At 40.2% G+C, this 15,775-nt stretch overlaps 1 protein-coding gene across 15 annotated transcripts in view; it reads left to right on the top strand.

Annotated features, from left to right (window-relative positions):
- The window catches only part of Tle4 (TLE family member 4, transcriptional corepressor), a 158,426-nt gene that overhangs the window by 126,057 nt on the left and 16,594 nt on the right, over nucleotides 1-15,775 (top strand). For all 15 annotated transcript variants that reach the window (XM_029564508.1, XM_029564504.1, XM_029564503.1 and 12 more), the window contains one exon: nucleotides 14,512-14,631. In XM_029564508.1, coding sequence (XP_029420368.1) covers nucleotides 14,512-14,631 — 120 coding nt within the window. The remainder of the gene's footprint in view (nucleotides 1-14,511; nucleotides 14,632-15,775) is intronic.

Raw genomic sequence — 15,775 nt, 5'->3', positions numbered from 1 at the left:
AAAAAAAAGTATTTTTTTTGTGCCCTGGGGCTTTTAAAATTCTTCCTCAAAGGCCAGCCTGGTCCAAATAGTGAGTTCCAGGACTCACTATGGGGCTAAAAGGGAGCCCCTGTCTCAAAAAAAAAAAAAAAAAAAAAAAAAAATCTTTAATTATAACTTCCTTCTACAGGGGGTGCAGAGTGTTCGTGTATGTGTGTAAAGATCAGCATTTATACTTTAGCATTTAAGACTTTTTCGAAGATCTCTGAGTTTTTTAAGACACGCGTGTCATCTCATTACTACCTATCAGTGGCATATGGAATAAAGTACTGGCCTTGTCATGGCCTGGTGAACCTGTACTGTGTCCACACTCCTTTCCATACTGTCTGATAACATTTATTCCCCACTGTGTGTCTCAGTGTCACTGAGCACTCCACTCTTTGCTGTCTATGTTAATCTCTGTCTAGAGACTCCTCTCATGACTTTCAGAGTGGTTGACTCCAGCTTTTGTCTAGGTTTTGGCTAGGATGTCCTCTTTTTTGAGAACTTGCTCGCTGACCACTCAGTCACTCACTTGTAAATCTCAGTTTCATCCTTTGATTTATCTCCTTTTGCAGCACAGCATTGTTTGGAGTTATTTTGTATTTATTAGTAGTTTACTTTATACCCTAACTAGAAACAGGTTAGGGCCTGTTCTTGTCCTTCTACCCTTGGTGCCCTGTGCCTAGCACAATGCCTAGCAGAGTCGGGCTCAATAGCAGCTCATGGGCTTTACTAATTAGTAAGGAATTAAGTAGTGCAGTAAGCCCACACATACCGTGGGACTCAATTTCTCACTTGGTCATTAGTCAAGTCCAGTGAAGTTGAAGGTGTAGCTCTAATCTGCACTCCTGTCACCATAAGTTTGAGTTGTCCATTTAATGTGGATTCTACAAACCGGAGACAAAGCAACAGTACAGAAGGAAGCATCAAGCCAGAAGTGTAGCTAGAGACCCAGAATTGAGAGCACACCTCTGAAGTGTTTGCGTCTGGAGAAGTGAAGGGGTTCTTGCCCAATTTGAGGCTTAAGGAAGTATCTGTTTGTTGCTTTCCAGACTTCACAGCAGTCTGGGCTATCTCTAGGCATCCAGCTGCACAGAGTGGGTTTGTTGGCCAGGGCTTGGTTTTTAGGGCAAGTTTGAGAAATATCAGGAAAGGAAGGATGGGATGCCTGCTGCTTCAGGTAGTACTCTCAGATAATTGTCATTGACTCCCTTAGTCTGTGTCATAAACAGGGTAGTTTAAACAACAGAAAAGTATCTCACAATTCAGGAGGCTAAGAAGTTATAGTCAAGGTACCTCCCATTAATCCCAGCACTCAGGCGGTAGAGACAGGTGGATCCGAGATTGAGGCCCGCCTGGACTACATAGTGATTTCCAGGCCAACTAGGGCTACATAGAGACCCTGTCTCAAAAAAGATTTTTTTTTAAAGTCTGTTAATCTCAGCACTTGGGAGTCAGAGGCAAGCAGATCTCTGTGAGTTCAAGGCCAGCCTGGTCTACATAGTGAGTTCCAGGACAGCTGGGGCTACAGGGAGACCCTGTCTCAATCCCCTCCCCCAAATCTGATGAGGGTCTATTTTTTGGTTTACAAGCAGCACCTAGCTGTACTTTTCACATTAGATGCTTGCTCTGGGTGTCTTATAAGCACACTCCTTCAACTCATAAGGCTCTACCTAATCAATCCCCTTCCATAGGCTGCACCACCAAAATCAATTGCATTAGGTTGTAAGCATCATCATAGGAATTTTGTTGGAACACAGACATTCAGACTGTAACAGGTGACTCCTGCAGGACACAGATCCTTGTCTCCATTGGGCTGGTTTGAAAGTTGAAGCCTTTAAGGATTGCCTGTGCCAGAATCGTATAACTGATAAATGAAAGCGCTAAGACTTAAAACTAGTTCTCACACTAGAACATGTGCTTATTGTATTCTGTGCTCTCCATGCCATGGGAAGCTGTTGCCTTGTTCACCTTCACGTCCGAAGTGTCTAGCACATTGCCAGATGGAGTAGCCATTCAGCCCAAGTGGTAGGATTCAGCTGGCATCCCAGCACAGAGCCTGCTTTTGCACACTTTGTTATTCTTCAGGACTCCTGGACTACAGGGGAGTGGCAGTGGCTACAGTGGCAGTGGGTGCCTGTAGTGTGATGTGTCTGAGCTAATAAAGTGGCTGATGTGGCAGGATGGCTTGGGGCTGCCTGGGGCCTTTCTCTTCCACATGAGGTACAGACATACATATCTGAAGTCTTGAAATTTGCCATGTCTTGGGGGAGGGGTTGAGCACTACCGCCTGCCCCTGTAATCATTCTCGGGACTGCCATCCTCGCTGCTGGGGGCATATGCCCATCTCTGTACCACCCCTGCTGCTGCCTGGGCATGGGAAGGGTGGGGGCATGGTGCCTGAAATTACTAAACACAAATTCAATTTAAAAAAAAATTTTTTAAATACCTTTTTTCCATTACTGGCTAGGACTGAAGTTCTGTGCTGAGTCCATTTGCCCCTGTGCTCTGCCCACTAATGACCTCTCTGACCCACTTTTTATTCCCAGTGGACAGAAGTCAATATCTGTTTGAACAAACTTTGTCAGCACCTCAAATTTATCTGTGATGTGACATTTAATTAGTCTTGTGTTCTTGGAGACTTTATTGAATGTGTTAGGCTATGGGATCTTCTGTTTCAAAACACTACTCTTTGGGTACTACAAACCACATGCCGGATCATAGACCACTGGCTGTATTAACAGAGAGCTATGTTGTGATGGGCCATGCATACACATGTGTGCATATATGCGAAGGAGAACTGGAGCACAAAAGTCATACATAGGCTGCAGATTACTTTTATTCTCAGTCATTTGTTTGGCAAACACAGCATTGCTTTACAAAAGGAAGGACGTCCATGGAACCATGTTAATCTTTAATAGTAAAAGCCCACCCCTGAGCTAGTGTTCTTTCTTTTTTAAAAAAATAGTGATTGATTGAATGGTATTCACCCCATTTCTCTATGTGGTGAGAATATTTTCTTCCAGTCTGTTTTCGTCATACTGCTAACACTGCACTATTTAACTCAATGTCACATTGCAGTTAGTTCCATTCAGTTCTGTTTACCAAGTAGCACTGTAGTAATTAAATGTCATAGGGTACACCAAGTATACAAAAGTAATTAGCCCAGGAAGGACTTGTCAGAATAAAGGTCAACATCCTCTTCAGCCCATGGTGCTACCAACAAGACTTAAGTATTGACAGAGGTGTTACTGACAGGGCTAGAGCAGAGCCGGCTGTGTGTGTGTGTGTGTGTGTGTGTGTGTGTGTGTGTGTGTGTGTGTGTGTGTGTGTGTGTGTGTGTGTGTGTGTAGGGTGGGAAGGTCAAGCTTCAGGAGGGCAGTACTCATACTTTTCTCAGATGCAAAGTAGGATGCTATCGTTGTTTGGGAAGTGAGACAGTAGGCCACAACTTGACTTAACTGTCAACATTTCAACACTTGTTGGTGGCAAGCTCTTTCTTTTTAAAAATATTTTATTATTTTTATGGTTATGAGTGTTGCTTTCATGTATGTAAGTGCACCCATGTCATGCAGTGCCCACAGATGTCAGAACGGGACATTGAATATCCTGGAACTGTAGTTACAGGTGGTTGTTAGCTATAATGTGAGTTCTGGGAATCGAACCCGGGTCCCCTGCATGAGCAGCCAGTGCTCTTAACTGCTGAGCCATCTCTCCATCCCTGGCAAGCTCCTTCTTGACAGAGATTTGGTCAATCAGTTGTTCTTCCAGTTATTTTACATACTTGGTCAAATCTTGTTTCTATAAATAGTTGTCATTGAAAGCAACTGCTTAAAATAATTTCTCTTTAAAATGTTCAACTTGTATCTTAAGTATCTGTATCTCATTTGCTTTCATCCCTCTGTGTTGGAGTCATTATCAGCCACAGCTTATATGAATGTTTTATGTTGCTTTGCATGCTAAATTTTTACATAAAACACTGTCCATAACTTAAAGATCAACCAATGGAAACCTTGTACTCATGAGCATTACATCTTTCAGTTTTATATTTGGCTCTTTTATCATTTGGATGTGATAACTTAATTGCCCAAAAGAAAAAACATTGGAGATTTTTTCCTTTAGGAGGAAACACATTGTGGCTGCCATTCTCTAAGTGACTAGCTTAGAAAAACTGCTCGCAGCTGCGTTCTTCTTGTGGTGGGTCTCTCAGACATGATTCTTTTAATTTGCTCCTTTTCAGTGGTGGGTCTTCAGTAAAAAAGTGCTTCTCTCAGATCACAGTCAGCTAATGAGCACATGGTAAGTGACATGGACCCGAATCACTGGTTGAAAATGGTTCTTCTCCTGCCAAAGATTTGTCCCTTTTAAAATAATAGAGAAAATTGGTGACCTCAGTATATTTCAGCAATGAATACTCATCACATACCCAGCTGGAGGCAAGCTTGACAGAGACCCTGAAGGAGGCTTCCCCACATTGGTGGAGAGACAGCAGAGGAAGGCCCCACCTGACACCATTCTCACCTCCCTTTCAGTTTTGTGGGTTTTGTTGTTGTTGTTGTTGCCTTTTTGAAGCAGGGTCTCCTGTAGCCCCAGCTGTCCTGGAACTCACTATATAGGCCAGGCTGGCCTGAAATTCACAAAGATCTGCCTGCCTTTCCTCCCAAGTGCTGGGATTAAAGGCGTGCGCCACCACATCCAGCTGTGCTTTTGACCATTTCCTTTTAGTATCTTTTTGGCCTAGTCCAGAAAATTGTCACCCTGTCACTTTCCAAAATCACCTTTAGTGGACGACCCCCCTCTCCTGTGTGTGTGTGTGTGTGTGTGTGTGTGTGTGTATGTGTGTGTGTGTGAGTTATGTGTTTATGAGAGATAGAGCTATCGAGACCACCGAAGTCACTGTATTGAATGCCAAGAATACAGAAAACTGGAATCAACCAGTGCATGCTTGCTAGCTATGCACAATTTCCAGTATCTGTATAATGAAAATAATATGGGACTAAGAGCATATTTTCTGCTCATTTGTTTTTTTCAACAACTGTTAATGGAGGCAGTGATGAAATGGAGTCCTGGCTTGGCCTCACAGGGAAAACTTTCATAGTATGACACTTAGAAGACAGTTCTTGGCAGAAAATGCATAAAGATACCATAGAGTGAAAAGGCTTGGGTATCCACTGTGAGGAAGAAACTTTCAGATGAGATTAGAGAAAATAGGCAGGGACTGAATCAGGCTTATCAGATAATAGTGCTAGATAGTTGCATTAATGGGTATATATTTTCTTGTGGCTTTGAGAACTTGTGGATTTGCGTTGTCTCATATGGTAACCACAACTAGAGCAACAGATAAATGGCCTGTATAAAATGAGATGAACTGAGAGTATAAAATGCAAACTACCTTTAAAAATGTTTAGTACTAAAAAAAAGAAAATATAAAATATCTCATGAACTTTGATGTTGCTTATGTATCTTTTTATACCTTGGTTAAATATGTAATTGAAATTCATTTCACTGATTTCCTTTACATTTAAAACATTTTTGTATTAGAAAATATATAAAGTACGTGTGTAGTTCTGTTAAATTTCTGTTTGTCAATTTTGGTCTGGAGAATAACTCACTTTAATCTTTTATTACAAATCTTTAAAACCAAATCAGCTATATGATCATTGAAACCTATTTAGCCATTTTGTGTTAATATGAAGACCTGGAGTTTGAGATTAACAGCCTTAAAACTGCAAGACAGCTTTGCTCTAAAATTGATTCATTGTTATTTCCTTCTGTGATCCTGTAGAATTGCTCCCAGATACTGTACAGGACATTTGCATACATAATACAGGAGAGTATATATGAGGGTCTGTGGCGTTAACACTCTTGGGAGGGAAAAAATGTTTAGCCTTTCAAATAGGTCAAAACAGTTCACTGGAAAAAAATAGAAGCATTAAAAAGACTTTCTTTTCTAATAAATTTTAATAGTTATTGAAATTATGAAAATGAAATGTACATTAAAATGCAGTTTGCCAAGGCTTAGTGCTCAGTCACTTGTTTTCTTAGAGCAACTACCCTGCAACTCTTAGGTTTGTTAATATTTTGACTTAAAACAGTACAGTACAAGATACTTCTTACGCCAATTCACCTCACCAGAAAATTCAGAAAGGATTTTTTTTGTGGGGGGAGACAGGGTCCCCCTAGTTAGTCCCAGCTGATCTAGAACTCACTCTGTAGACCAGGCTTGCCTACACCTCCTGAGTCCTCGGATTAAAGGTGTATACCACCCATCACACCTGGTTTAGAAAGGAAATTTTTGCCAGCCCTCTTCCACTTTGGTTTTTAGGACAATCAAACTTATGTACCCCATCAGTGAGAATTAATAGCATTGATTATAAGGCAATAGATAAAAGAGTAATGTGACATATATTTTATAGCTACTAGACAGAAATATACATACATAGCCCAGAAAAATAAGTGACCAGTATGTTTGATTCTAATTAACATAGAATCAGCATACAAAAGTCTTTAAATTGTTTTTTGACGAGGCAGAGAATTCTTGCAGGGAGGGCAGAAGTACATGGGAATGTTAAACTTCACAAACTTTGAGGAGGGCCATTAGATGGAAGGACATGGAATAGTGTCAGTACTAGTGGATGTTTAACAAGTTGTATGCAGTACAAAGTTTTGTATTACAGTTTCTGATAGATTGTGATAATCAAGGGTCAGGTCATGTGATGTAGTCCTTGCTTCTTCTCATTCTCACTGTGGCTTCTTCGCCTGGCCCACCACTTGGACCACATGCAGACTGTCAAGAGAAGGTCAGCTAAGCCACCTGTGTAAGAATCAAGTCCCGGGCTGGAGAGATGGCTCAGCACTTAAGAGCACCAACTGCTCTTACAGAGGACCCGGGTTCGATTCCCAGCACCCACATGGTGGCTAACAACCATCTGTAACTCCAGTTCCAGGGGAATCTGACGCCTTCTTCTGACCTCCGCAAGCATTACATGACATGGGTGCACTTGCACACATGCAGCCAATACACTCATACACATTTAAAATAATTTTTTTTAATTTTTAAAAAAAGAATCAAGTCCATATCTTTGGCATCAAAGCATCATGTTACAGCAACTAGCTTGCCAGAAAAATTAACTGTATTTAATGAAATTTCTGGGGCAGAGCCAACAGACTTATTCCAAGAAGAAATAACAGTCGAGAAACCCCAAGAGGACATTGAGATAATGTTCTAGTTTAAAAACAGTTTTATTGATACCTTATAAATTATTAGGGCATTTTATCTTGATCAAATAATATGTAGACTGTGGAAACAAAGCATGAATGCCTGAATATCAGTCTTTCTGCTTCGTAAAGAAAAATATATATTTTTGTATTCTAAATGCCTAGACTTCTGATAGAGGACAAACTATAGGCTTCATTTTCCTCTGTATTTCTGCATTTCGAGTATATCGGTGAATGATTGAGTGAGTTCATAAGTGAATGAAGATTGTACAGCAGTTTCCACTGTTACCAAGGTGGATGTGGGCTTATTATGATAGATGTGCTATGCTTCGTAACATGAACTTTTCAGTCCCTACTGTGAGTTTGGAGTACTGTTCTCATTTCACACACTGGGAAATTCGATGAGAACTTCAGTAACTTGTCCAAAGTAATGCAGCAAGTGATACAGGCTGATCTTGAACCTAGGGCTGTTGAACTCTAATCTCCACAGAGCAGGAATTGGAGACACTGCCTTGAAATAATTTCTGTCAGTTCCTCTAGTTTGGCATTATTTTGATTATCTGCAGAAGTTTGTCTTGACCCAACTTTCTTTTGCCAAAAAATAAGTAGAAAGATAAAGACAACAAATGATTTTTAAGACTATCATTCATGAAGTGTTACAGATATGAAATATTAACAGTAGACTTCATTATATGGAGATTGTATTAAATAGGTTTTTTTAAAAAAAATAAGGGCTGAATTTTCATTCGTTTTTGAAAGTAACTTTTGATTTGTTAATTTGCAACTATTAGTTCTGTGAGGGTTATCTGCAGATAGTGTTTTTAGTGATATCCTTAATCAAATAGGTTATTTAAGAAAAGTCTTAGTGTGATGAACAGTAAACCAACATCAGTGACTGACTCAGAGCCCTGCCATAGTCTCCAGCAGCATGCTGTAAATTTAATTAATTTATATAAATCTACATGTGATATGAGTTGGTATGTGAGGTGTGCATTTTGACCAGAGACTTTTCATTTAAAGTTTTTATATTTTTTTACAACTGAGGATTATTTTCTCCATCTACTTAATTATAAAGAGATCTCTACGTGGGATATAAACATTTTTAGCTAATGCTGTTCATTTAGAATCTCAATCAGAGATGGTGCTGGAATATGGCACCATATTTGTTTAGTGTTTGTAAGTTGATTAAAAGTGCCACCTTTACTTCAAAACTTACTGAAAGTATTTAGAATGTGCAATGCTTTTAACCTTTGCTCATTCACAGCAACACTGTTGGTCTTTCTGAATTTAAGAAGGTCACCAGTGTTTACCTCTGGTCTTCAGCTTTTCTAAGAGATTGAGAGGATAATTTGGTACAACACTTTGGGTATGGCATTAATAAAGGGTCCACAGGGATTTGGGCCTGCCCTTGGACTTCTCCAACATAAACTTACCCACTCACATTAAGGTTTGAGAGTTCCTGAATTACACTGCAGTTAAACTAATAGTGTAATTTGTCATCTGAATGTCTATTTTTGAGAGTGAAAGAAGCCTAGAAAACAAAGCAAACGCTAGCCCGATTTTCATGGTGGCCTCTGACTATTACCCTATTATTTGTCTGAAAACAGATTTACCTTAACATTGATTGTGTGTGTGTGTGCGTGTGCGTATGCCATGGCATGTGTGTGGAAGTCATAGGACGACTTGAGGGAGTTGATTCTCACCTTCTACCATCTGGGTTCCAGGAATCAAACTCAGATCAGGCTTGGTGGTAAGCATCTTTATTCACTAAGCAATCTAACCAGCCTAAACTTTTAGGGTTCTTGATCTTGGTATCCCGCTAACCATTAGCATGTTCTTTCTCTTCGTAATCTTGGAACAGGACAGGGATGACTAAGCAGGGCACCTCAGTTAATGGAAAGTGGAATTAGTTTGGTGTGCATTTGAAATCAAATTAGAAATTCCCTTATGGAGATATTTATAGTCTTCCTTCTGCAATATTGAATCAAAACCTTATTGTGATTTTGTTGAAATGTGTTTTAGTTAGTTGAAATCCTGTTATGGACCATCTGAATATCTGTGCTGAGGGGAAGTGCTAGAAAAATGCCTAGAGTAGTCCTAACACGGATCTTAAAGTACATCAGCACTAGTTCCCCATCCCAATCTGTAGCAAGCAGAATGGACTGAACCACACTAAACAGTGATGTAACAGAATTACATTTCTTGAACCCTGTGTAACTTGCTTTTCATCATCCTAAAAGCAATCCAGAGTGGGTTAGGATAGGATGTTATTCCAACTTACAAAGAGGCTGAGGCTAAGCAACATTCCTCGGGCTACAAGGTTATAAGTAGGGGACTCCGACTTAACACACAGGCAGTCTGACTCCAGAAAAGAGCTCTTGTCTGCTATTAAAGCTTGGACTCTGTTATTAAAATTAGCTAATTATATTAATACTACCTTCTTCGGGGGGTACTTTAGTTAGACAGCTATTGGCTACCCATTTCAAGTTTCTGGAGGGGTTAGTTTTCCTGCTCACTTTGTCGATAGCCTCAGTAAAGTCTAGGGTGGATTTCAAAATAAGGTAGGGAATTTCTTTTCATTTTCAAAATAGCCTTTAAGGTTTTTCATTATAAGACAGATTTTTATTCTTTTTTCCTTGGTTTCCTTTTGCTTCTCTCCTGTTTAATTCAAACACATCAACTTACTCTTTTCAATATCCTGGCAAAAGTATATCTATTTTAAAATACAGGGCTTTATTAAACATGAGCATTCTGGGTACTTTAGACTTCTGAATTAGCCATTGCTAATGTGACTCTCCACTTGTATTTGCTTACATGTATGAGAACCCTTGTCTTGAATGAGTCTTAAATGTATAGATTTATACAGCATCATAGTGCTTCAGTGAATTTCTTAGGTAGTAAGCCCTGGAAATAATTAATCTAACTAAGCTTTTAAAATAATAACAAAAATGAAAATAAGCTTTTCTAGTAAAAGCATGACTGTCTTTGTCAGTATTTAATTAATTCTTCTTGTTCACATGCTCAGGAAAGATCCAGGTGCCCTTCAGTGGCAGAAGGTGGACTTCTAAGATTTATGATGCGAATCTGTGCCAAGTCCAATTTGATTCCAGAGCAATTATGTTATTAGGACGTTACTGATTGCCCCAGTGCCCATTGTACAGCCTAACCTTTAAATACTACTGATAATTAACTACTTTATCATTTGACTAGCATGCTCTTAACTTGTAACTCTGTTCTATAGTAACATTCAACAATAAAATGCTGCCCAGGGCTGCTGAGAGGGATCAGTGGCATTCAGATCCCATGAATCATGTAATAAAGCAAGGTGATTGTGGTGGCCCCCTTGTAATTCTAGAACTTCCAAAGGCAGAGACTATATTCAGAGAGAAAGCTGCTTTTCTAGTCTAGCCCAAGTGGCAAACTCTGAATTCAGAGAGAGACCTGCCTTAATGCATTAAGTGGGAAGAGATGGAGGAAGACAGCCAGCATCTTCTGACCACCACATACATGTGAACACGTGTACAGGTGCACCTGTACACATGCACACGTGAATACTCATACAAAACATGCACATGTATAAACAGAGAAGAAAAACACTTCCCGCACAACCAGAGATAGCCACTTAAAGAAAAATGAAGCTGGGGCTATAGAGATGGCTTAGCAGTTAAGAACACTGACTGCTCTTGCAGAGGACCCATGTTCGATTCCCAGTACCCATGTGGCAGCTACAAACCGCCCTTAACTCCAGTTCCAGGGGAATCCAAAGCTCTCTTCTCTCTTCTGACCTCAGCAGCATTGCATGACACAGGTGCACTCACATACATGTAGGTAATACACTCATACACATAAAATAAAAATAATAAAATATTTTTAAGAAAAAAAATGAAGCTGTTTGATTTTACATGTATGCACAAAGATTCAAATAGGCATTACCTTTTAGACTTTATTTATTTATTTATTTATTTATTTACTTACTTATTTGGTGTCCTGTAGCCCTAGCTGGCCTGAAACTTGCTATGTAGATCACTCTGGCTTGCTCTTACAGAAATTCCCTCTTCTCTGCCTCTGGAGTGCTGGGATTAAAGGTGTATGCCACTATACAAATTAAGTATTAATTTTTAAGAACATATTTCATCAAAATTAGATTTTTTCTTTTTGAACTAAGTAGAAAGGACTTGAAATAGAGTCAGATCCAAAAAGCTCAGCAATTAATCGTATACACAAACACTCATTTTTTCTGATTTTTGGTAAAATACTGAATTAGTAGGATAAAGGCATCCCGGTCAGTAAAGGAGTAAGGTAAAAAAGGGACAGAGCTCCTCTTGATCAACAATACACCTTCCTCAAATGGTTTCTTGTGAACTTTATCCAGGGACCCTCTACAAAAATCTCATGGGTTTTGAATTAGATTGAGGCACGTGTACGGGGGGATGTGGAATCGTTTGTGTTCAAGAACATCCCCGCTAGGAAGCGACAGCCTGAGGTGGGAAATAGCCTTACAAAAAGAAGCAGCAATCCATTTATTACATATGCTTCATTCATTTGGTGAACAAAATCTTGAGGAACAAAGGGACTTAGTGCTATTTCTGCCTGACAACATTTGGAGAAACTTTGAAAATTGACCTTAAAGCTGTTTCTGAGGCTAGAGGAAGATTTTAAAAGATACTGAGCTAAAAGGCCGTTCTGTAAGCCAGGGGGAAGGTACAGATGCAGTGGAAACACACAGATTTCTGAGAAACACAAGCTCAAAGCACTAACGGGGAGTCAGGGCTGGAGTTACAGGAAGTGCAAGCTTTAGAACACAACCACGCTCAGGAGTTGAGACATCTTTCCTATAGCTGGTAGGAAACCAGTTGACCTTGTAAAAGAGGACTAAGGGTAAGTGGCTAAATCTATCTTTGTAAAATAAAAAATTCCAGAATTGGAAAGGGGAGTAACTAAAGAATATTTTCTGACATGGAGCATGGGGTTATAAACAGATGTGTCGGTATATGGCTTCAGTGGTCATAAAAATCACACTGAACTGAGTTCGGTAAGAGTGTGAAGCAAAGACAAGTCTTGTCACTTAGAAATGAGGTTTGGAGCTCAGTGGAGAGTTACAAGTCACCTCGTGTACTTTTAAAAATTGCCTAAGAGTTGATTTTATAGCTCAGTGGCAGAGAGCATTTGCCATGTGGAAGGTCCATTAGAGTGCTACTACCACAAAAATAAATAGCAAAAATTAGAAATTACTTGGCTTATAGTGGTTTGTTTTAGTCCTCAGCCTTACTGAATAATGCCTGTAGTCTTTTCTGTCACTTAGTTAAGTTGAATGTTTGAGTAAGAACTAATTTGTAGATTTATAGAGTATTCTACAACCTCCAGCAGGGCTCACCTCCTTGTTCACTGGACCCGTATTCCTTTTCCACTAAATATTCACCCTCAAACATCATTGCTTGAAAGTTTGCACATGCCACAGAAGAGAAGGTGACACTGGCTCAGAGGACATAAAGTGAGCTTAGAGCCATGAGTTCTGGCCGTCATATTTCCCCAGTGGTTATTTTAAAGGTACAAGGAAAGCTTCTGTATCTATAAATGTTAATTATTACCAACAAAGTAAGATAAAGGGAAAAGAGCAAATAAATTGGTTTTATATAATAAAGTTATAAACGAGAGGTTTACTGAACTGATTCTTAGACGTCAGTCAAAAATATATTTTTGTAGTAAATTGTTGTTCTTCCTAGAACTTTTTTCCTTAAGTGTTTTCATTTTCAAATATTCTTTCTGCTGCCTTCCAAGATGTGCCTGTTCTTAACCAAACTGCACTGATTTGATGTTGGGAATCCTGCCTTCCCAACATCACCTGCCTTCATGCCCCTCTAAGGAACTTGGCGACTCTGAACACTTTTTTACCATCCTCCCTCAACAGGCAGTGTCTGGGCCTCCTTCCCTTCAGACTTCACCTTTACTTAATCTTCTCTTTGGTTAGCCTGTAACAGACACTGCCTGGGGTATGGGGCGGGGGAGACATGTGTGGAACATAGAGGGCAACCTCAGGGGTTGGTCCTTGCCTTTCACCGTGTTTGAGACAAGGTGTCCGTTTCACTGCTGTGTACACCAGGCTTGTTGGTCTGTGAGCTTCTCTGGTAAAAGTGCTGGGATTACAAACACAGGCCACCACACCCAGCCTTCCATGGGGTTCTGGAGATCTGAATTCAGGCTCTCACATTCGTGCAGCAAGTGCTGGGATTACAAACACAGGCCACCACACCCAGCCTTCCATGGGGTTCTGGAGATCTGAATTCAGGCTCTCACATTCGTGCAGCAAGCACTGTACCTACTGAGCCATCTCCCCAGCCCATGGCACTGAGCGGTTTTTAAGGGTAGTTTATTTTCAGTTCATCCGTGGTTTAAGCTCTCATACCATGAAATTGCACAGTAAACTGCTGGCTTTCGTGGCAGAGAGCAGCCTTTCTCAGGCTTCAGATCTTCTCACTAGTTTGGGAGGATACCTCAGGTTGAGTGTTTGTTAATAGAAGAGGAATAAAGTTTGTGACCTGAGCCCTGGCCACATGGCTCCTCCTGTGGTCTCTAGAGACATGAACCCTCTCTCTGCTCTGGCCATTGTGAGCTTGGGATTTCCAGACACAGAAAATGAGTAGACTTATGAAAACAATACAAGAATACTGATGTTTGCAGGGATTGTTTTTCTTGCCTCTACATCTCCCAAACCCTTAGATCCAAGTCTGAGCAAAGGATTCTGTAAATATTATCTGTATGTTACATGACCACCACATTTACTTGCTCAAATCCTTAATGACAACCTTTCCTTTTTTTGAAAAAAAGAATTAGGTTATCCCATAAGCTTGGTTTTCTGTGATGGCTCTCTGTCAGCCCGAAAACCATACAAACATGTGCACATACACAGAGCATAGGGGAGACTGCCTTTTCTACCTTCCCTTTTTTCCTGTGTCTGCTTCCTTCCCTAATGTTGAGTGTCTTGCTTGAGACCAGATCCACCCTTGAGCTCACACTCAGCCTGCTGTCCTTTATCTTTTCTCCTCATCTTCCTGCTCCATCATTCTTTTTCTTTTCTTTTTCTTCTTTTGTCCTGCTGTTTCTCTCTATATACCTCTATTTTTTTCCTTTCATCTCCTCCCCTCTCTCCTGTCTCCTCTTAATAGCTTCCCAGATATGTACTACAAAACAAAAAAGCAAAGGTCTTCAGATTTTTTTAATTGCTCTTTTAAATGGATGGTCATTTCTCAACCCTGTTTCCAATTCTAATTCCAGAGCTCTTCGGTGTCCCCATCAGCCAGTTTCCGAGGTGCAGAGAAACACAGAAACCCCACAGACTACTCCTCAGAGAGCAAAAAGCAGAAAACAGAAGAAAAGGAAATGGCAGCTCGCTACGTAAGTTCATTCACTTTGCTTTGGGGTGGTCATTTACTTTGTCTTTTTTATTAATCAACAGTGGTATTACCCTTTAACCATCATGAGCCAATTCTAGAACAACATCTTTTAGGACAAATACTGCATGTATAGCTCTGTCTCATTCCAATAACTGAAGTTGTGTGTGTGTGTGTGCGTGCACGTGCATGCACACGCATGTGTATACACATGCACTTCTTTACACATGCATATGTATGCAAGAACATAATACCTTCCATAGCAGCCAATACAAGACCACAGGGTATGCTAGATTGTTACTCTTTCTGTCATGGGTATTTGTTTTCAGAACCCTATGGTTAGCTTACAGATATAGGAATAATGGAATAATGTAAAATCCTAAAAAATCTAGATAGACTCAGGTGTTGAGGAAAATACAAAATTTTGTGGAAGATAGCATGTACAGATACCCCGAAGTTCCTTATGTGAGTGGAAGCTAGGTTTCTTGTAGTGGCTTACAGGTCCCACAAGAGAAGGGAGCACGCTGGGTGCACAGTACCTGGCAGATGCTTCTGCTCTGCTTTTCCTGCTGGTTCCCTGTTGGCCTGCAGGTTTCACAGTAAGCTGAAACTCTGGGTTTTAACCTTCCAATTTAACAGTGCAGTGGTTTATTCAGATTTTTGTTTTTTTAAAGGCATAAGTATATATATATGTATATTTTTAACTTTTACAAAAACTTTATTGAGAATTTCATACATGCATATAAGGTGTTTTGATCAAATACATGCCCACTCCCTCCCCTCCAACATTCCCCACTCTGAAGAGGTAAAATATTTTAAGAATTAGATACAAGCTCCCAAATACTTTTGATATTTTTGGCCTTTGGAACAGAGTATGTTGCTAACAGGCCCAAGGACATTTTGACTTTAGCCAAGAAACTGGCTACATTTCTTTGGGGCCTTTTTTTTTTTTTTTTTTTTTTGGTCTTTTTGAGATGAGGTCTCACTGTAGCCCAGGCTGTCCTGGAACTCTCTATGTAGACCAGGCTGGCCTTGGCCTTGAACTCACGAAAGTGCTGGGATTAAAGGTGTGTGCCACCACACCCAGCTTCTTTGTGGTCTTTTTACCCTAACTGCCTAACCAGTTCCAACCTCCTATTGTCACGCCA

Source organism: Nannospalax galili, unplaced genomic scaffold (genome assembly GCF_000622305.1).
Source record: "Nannospalax galili isolate Female #2095 unplaced genomic scaffold, S.galili_v1.0 scaffold296, whole genome shotgun sequence".
In the NCBI taxonomy this organism is placed as follows: Eukaryota; Metazoa; Chordata; class Mammalia; order Rodentia; family Spalacidae; genus Nannospalax; species Nannospalax galili.
The sequence above is the reverse complement of the archived record's forward strand: the minus strand, read 5'-3'. Positions and strand labels throughout refer to the sequence as shown.